This window comes from Bison bison, unplaced genomic scaffold (assembly GCF_000754665.1).
Source record: "Bison bison bison isolate TAMUID 2011002044 unplaced genomic scaffold, Bison_UMD1.0 scf7180017864280, whole genome shotgun sequence".
Lineage (NCBI taxonomy): Eukaryota > Metazoa > Chordata > Mammalia > Artiodactyla > Bovidae > Bison > Bison bison.
Window position 1 is genome coordinate 7,153,365 of NW_011494852.1, and position 5,746 is coordinate 7,159,110.

At 58.4% G+C, this 5,746-nt stretch overlaps 1 protein-coding gene across 1 annotated transcript in view; it reads left to right on the plus strand.

Moving 5' to 3' along the window:
- The window catches only part of PLEKHG2 (pleckstrin homology domain containing, family G (with RhoGef domain) member 2), a 9,528-nt gene extending 3,858 nt beyond the window's left edge, over positions 1 to 5,670 (plus strand). Inside the window, 12 exon segments of the mRNA XM_010849216.1 lie at positions 1 to 187; positions 876 to 968; positions 1,072 to 1,158; positions 1,759 to 1,792; positions 1,884 to 1,997; positions 2,096 to 2,143; positions 2,222 to 2,260; positions 2,418 to 2,434; positions 2,599 to 2,775; positions 2,881 to 3,814; positions 3,898 to 5,295; positions 5,298 to 5,670. Coding sequence (XP_010847518.1) covers positions 1 to 187; positions 876 to 968; positions 1,072 to 1,158; positions 1,759 to 1,792; positions 1,884 to 1,997; positions 2,096 to 2,143; positions 2,222 to 2,260; positions 2,418 to 2,434; positions 2,599 to 2,775; positions 2,881 to 3,814; positions 3,898 to 5,295; positions 5,298 to 5,440 — 3,271 coding nt within the window. The 3' untranslated portion in view covers positions 5,441 to 5,670.
- The last annotated feature ends 76 nt before the right edge of the window (positions 5,671 to 5,746 follow it).

Here is a 5,746-nt window from a genome sequence, read left to right on the forward strand (position 1 = left end):
GCTGGGCGGCTGGACTGGTCCGGACCTCAGCGCTTTTGGGGAGCTAGTGCTGGAGGGCGCATTCCGAGGTGGTGGAGGGAGCGGCCCCCGACTTCGAGGGGGTGAACGGCTGCTCTTTCTGTTCTCACGGATGCTGCTCGTGGCCAAGCGCCGGGGACCGGAATACACCTACAAGGGCCACATCTTTGTGAGTTCAGGGATGGGGGCAGGGCCAGAATATTACCTGCCAGATGTATTCTATACAGAGCTGTAGAGCCAAAGACGTGGCTAGGGGCAGGGTATACATGGGTGGGCAACTTGCTTAAAAGGACCATGTTTCCTTGAGTCGAGGAGCGGGGTAGGGGGTCAGAGGTATGCAGAGGTGATGTGGACCTAGAAGGGGAGGACCTGGATTTGCCCCCCAGGCAAGCATCTACACTACTCTGCAGTCGCGTCTTCTTGATCCAGATGAGAGTGGGAGGACTGGTGAGGGAGAGCTGAGCCCAGCCTGGTGGGGAGGGTTGATGGGGGGAGGGGACATCTTTTATTTACTTATGGACGCGCTGGGTCTTGATTACTGTGAGAGCTTTTGTCTAGTCGCGGCGTGGTGGCTTTTCTTGTTGTGGAGCACAGGCTCTGGGGTACAGGGGCTTCAGTAGTTGTGGCTTGCAGGCTCTAGAGCCCAGGCTTAATAGTGGTGGTGCAGGGGCTATTCCGTGGCATGTGGGATCTTCCCTGATTAGGGATCAAACCCAGGTCTCCTGCACTGGCCTGAAGATTCTTTACACTGAGCCACCAGGGAAGCTGGAAAGGGGACACCTTTTAGGAGGAGGGGGCTCAGATACACTTGAGGGGTACATGGATGAGTCTGAGGCCTCTCTCTGCCCCTCACCCAGTGCTGCAACCTGAGTGTCAGCGAGAACCCTCGAGACCCTCTAGGGTTCAAGGTGTCCGATCTGACCATTCCCAAGCACAGGCACCTGCTCCAGGTGAGCACAGGGTGGGTCTGGGGAGGCAGGGATTTCCTGCCCCCAAGTCCCTAGACCTCACAACTGGCTCCCAATTCCACCCCCACCCCACCCCCACCCTCAGGCCAGGAACCAAGAAGAGAAGAGGCTGTGGATTCACTGTCTTCAGCGCCTCTTCTTTGAGAACCACCCCGCCTCCATCCCTGCCAAGGTACAGCTCCTGCCACCACTGGGGGGTCCTCAGGGTGCTGGGGACCCATGCATGCACGCTCAGTCATGTCCAAGTCTTTGTGACTGCCCTGAACTATAGCCCACCAGGCTCCTCTGTCCATGGGATTTCCCAATCAGGAATACTGGAGTGGGCTGCCATCTCTAAGGGATCTTCCTGACCCAGAGGTTGAACCTGCGTCTCTTTGCATCTCCTGCATGGGCAGGAAGATTCTTTTCCCACTGCGCCACTTGGGAAGGCCCCCCAACTCAATAGCATTGAAAGACCCTGAGTGCCAGGGACGAGGGTGGGGGCGCTGTCTTAGAGTATGTAGAGTATGATAGTTTCACTCAAAGTTGGGTTATCTGGGTTTCAATCCCAGCTCCACAATATCCCTGCTGTGTGATTCTGGACAAGTAACTTAACCTCTCTGGCTTCAGTTTCCTCACGTGGAGGAATAATAGTGCCAACTTCACAGGGCTGTGGGGAGGATTCGTCAGTATCAGTCATGTAAGGCGCCTGACAGGTAGCAGCACCGTTTAATCAGGCCAAGCCTGGTTCTCAGGGCCCAGCCCCCTCAACCCGTGTGCTTATTTTTTTCAGGCAAAACAAGTCCTCCTTGAAAACAGCCTGCACTGTGAGTCGGGACCTTGGGTTGGGAGGATGTGACGGTAGAGGAATCGCTTCAAAGAAAAAGTAGATTATTAACCCCAAATCTCTTCCTGTAGGTGCTCCTAAAAGCAAGCCTATCCCAGAGCCCCTTACACCCCCAGTTGGGTCTCCCCGACCTCGAGATGCTAGAAGTTTCACTCCTGGACGAAGGAACACAGGAAGGAACACAGGTAAAAGAGATGGAACCCTGAGGTTCCCCCTCATCCCTCCCCCAGGAACCTGGAGTGGGGGGGGTCCTAACAGGGTTCCGATCTACCTCTCCCCACAGCTCCATCACCAGGACCCACCGCTACCCGTCGCGGCCGCAGACAGTCTGGTGAGTACCCTCCCCTAAAAGTGAACTTGGCGTCAGGTTGGGGAGCGGGCCCCTGATATCACTGTGTCTTCCCCTTAGAGCCTCTGAAGGACCTTTACGTCATGTTTCCACACAATGGTGAGTGACTGCCCAGCCCAGCCTGGTGCGCCCCTGTCTGTTCCCTGGGACTCCCGGGCGTCGAGAAGGAGGGGTGATGGGGCCACTCATCAATAATGAGGAATAACACTTGTTCCTACATCTCACTCTTTCCTCTTCCTCATCTCTTCCTCCCCAGCTAAGCCTAGACTCAAGGTGAGAGACATTCCGGGACCTGGACTCCTGGGTCTACTGAGGGAGGGAACTTGAGTTCCCAAGACCCGGGTCTGAAGAAGGTGATGGGGCCTGGATTCCCTGTCCTCTGAGGGAGGGGATTGGGGCCCCCAGATTCCCGCCCTCCTTCCTTGCCTTCCTCACAGCACACTGGCAGTGCGGGGGAGCTCTACCCGCCCCTGGAGCCTCAGCCACCAGGTCCCACTTCTGGACCCCCTGAGGACCTGGAGGACACAGGACCCCCCACGCTGGACCCTTCTGGGCCCTCAATCACTGAAGAAATCCTGGAGCTCCTGAACCAAAGAGGCCTCCGGGATCCAGGGGTGAGCCAGGCATCCCCTCCCAGTGTCCTTGGGGCTCCGGGCCTGGGTGGGCACAGCCTGGGATTCAGGGGGCCAACCCACCCTGACACCTTTTGGCTTCCTCAGGGCCCACTACAGCCACCCCCCCATGATGTTCCCAAGTTCCCCGGAGACTCCCAAGTGCCAGGCGACAGTGACACCCTCACATTCCAAGGCCTGCCCAGCCGAGACTCTTCAGAAGAGGAGGAGGAAGAAGAACTGGACATGGATGAACGGGAGCCTTCCCCACTCCACGTCCTGGAGGGGCTCGAAGGTTCCAGTGCAGCTGAAATTGCTGACATTCCCAGCCTTTCCAAAAGCCCCGACAGACCCAGCCTCCCTGAAATGCCCAGCCTTTCTGAAATTCCCCAGATGCCCTGCCTCCCCAGCCTCTCTGACATTTCCAGTGTTTTTGAAATGCCCTGCCTTCCAGCCATTCCTAGCGTCCCCGACATTCCTAGTCTTCCCAGCGCTGCCCCCCAGCTCCCCTGTGACTCCTGGCTCCAGGGACCCCCACAGGAGCTGGATGAGACTCTAGCCTCCCGGAGAGAACTTTTCCCTGGAAGCACTTCTGGAAAACTGGGCGAGCCCTCCTCAGAAGACAGGGCAGGGCGAGAGGAGGATGAAGGAGGATCATTTCCAGAATTCCAGCCCCCAGATGTCACCCAGGATCAGGGATTCTCACATGAGCTGGAGTTCCGCTCTTGCTCTGAAATCCGGAGCGCCTGGCAGGCCCTGGAGCAGGGGCAGCTGGCCCGGCCGGGTTTTCCTGAGCCACTGCTGATCCTGGAAGACTCGGACCTGAGTGGGGGCGGTGGCAGTGGAGGAGGGAAGGCGGGAGTCCCGACTTCGGAGAGGTCAGCATCCCGAGTGCGAGAGTTGGCCCGGCTTTACAGTGAACGGATCCAGCACATGCAGCGGGCGGAGACCCGGGCATCGGCCAACGCACCCCGCCGCAGGCCTCGGGCTCTGGCCCAGCCGCAGCTGTTACCTGGCCTGTCCCAGGAGCAGGCCGAGCCAGGTGAGGTCCAGGTATGTGGGTCAGCAGGGGTGGCCCCACCTGGGGGATCTGTCCTAACTCGACCCATCTGTCTTTGCATGCAGGACCCCTGCCTGCCTTTGGACACGTGCTGGTGTGTGAGCTGGCCTTTCCTCTAACCTGTGCCCAGGAATCTGTCCCCCTTAGCCCTGCTGCCCGGGTTCAAGCTGCCACACCTTTGACTAAGCAGGGAGGCTGCCAGGACAGCCAGGGTCTACATGTTTCAAGTTTGCCTGAGCAAGACCATCTGAGCCTCCAGGTTCCAGCTGCTACCCCGCTGCCTGAGCAAGGAAGCCTCTGGAATACCCAGATTCCAGCCACCACACCTTTGCTGGAGCAGGAAGACCCCCCAGACAGCCAGGCTGCAGCTGTTACAATTTCACCAGATCAAGGCCACTTGGAAATCCAAGCTCCAGCTGCCACTCCTTTGCAGGAGCATAGAGACCACGTGGATACTCAGGTTCCTTCTAGCACCTCAACTCTTGAGCAAGGAGGCCACGTGGACGTCCAGCTTCCCACCAACCCAGCTTCAGCCAAGCGGGGAAGTTCCTCTGATGTCATGGTTTCAGCCACCAGTCCTGCGCCCAAGCAAGAAGGCTGCTGGGACAGCCAGAGCCCAACCAACACCCCTGTAACTAAGCCGGGAGGCTCCAGGGATGTTCAGTCCCCAGCCACTGCCTGTGGGCCAGCCATTGATCCTTTGCTTATACACAGAAGCAGCCTGGATCCTCAGATGCCAGCTGATACCCCACTGCCCTTGCAGCGTGACCTCCCAGACATTCAGGTTCCGGGTACCTCACCTTTGCCTGTACACGGAGGCCACTTGGACCGTCAGATCCCAGCCAATGCCCCGCTGTCCTTGCCCCAGGACCCCCCAGATTTTCAGGTTCCAGCTGCCAAACCTTTGCCCCAGACCGCAGGCCTCACGGACGCGGACACCCAGGTCCAACCTCTCCCGCCTTTGCCCCAGCAGGGAGGCCTCCGAGACACCCAGGGTCGTGCCGCTGCACCTTGGCTTCAGGAACAAAGCCTCACAGACCTCCAGGTTCAGAAGCTGACACCTTTGTTGGAACAGAAGGGCCTCACGAATGACCAGGTTCCAGCTGCCATGCCTTTGCCCGAGCAAGGAGGCCCTGCGGACACTCAGGACCCGTTACCTACCCCAGTCCAGACCACCGTGCTTTTGGCCAAACAAGGAGGCCCCTCAGTCTCTCACGCTGCCAGATCAGAGTCTTCAGACTTGACTCCACCCCACAGTCCCCCACCCCCGACACGGAAGCTCCTGGGCCCCAATGCGGCTGCCCTTTCAAGATACCTGGCAGCTTCATACATCAGCCAGAGCCTGGCTCGGCGACAGGGGCCTGGAGGAGAGGGTCCCCGAGCCTCCTGGGGCCCTTGGTCCTCCTCTGCCCCCACATCACGGGCACCTTCACCGCCACCCCAGCCCCAACCCCCACCACCTCCGACATGGATGTTGACCGTGGTGGGCGGCTACGGCCAGCCAAGGCCCAGGTCAGGTTGAACCATCCTGCTCTCTTGGCAACCCCCCAAGAATCTGTGAGTCTCCGCAGAGCCCAGGGGGGCCCCGACGCCCCTTTCCACATGTGAGTCAGGATGTCAGTGTGAGTCAGGACATTGGGCTCCTTGAAAAGCAAAGACTTCAACCAGATGCCAGAGACCCTCAGAATTCACCCGGAAGTCCAGACACTGAACACAAGTCTAAAAATTGCCGCAGCTTTCTGACACCTGGAATCTTTGGCGAATGGTTCTTGTTACTTACCTGGATTAACCCAGCAGGGATGGGGAAGGGGGTGTCATTAATATTTTGTTAACTCATATGGAATTGTGTATCTTTTCCCCTTCTGGAGGCAGTGGGGATGACAGAAGGCAGCAATGAATAGGAAGGCCTGATAC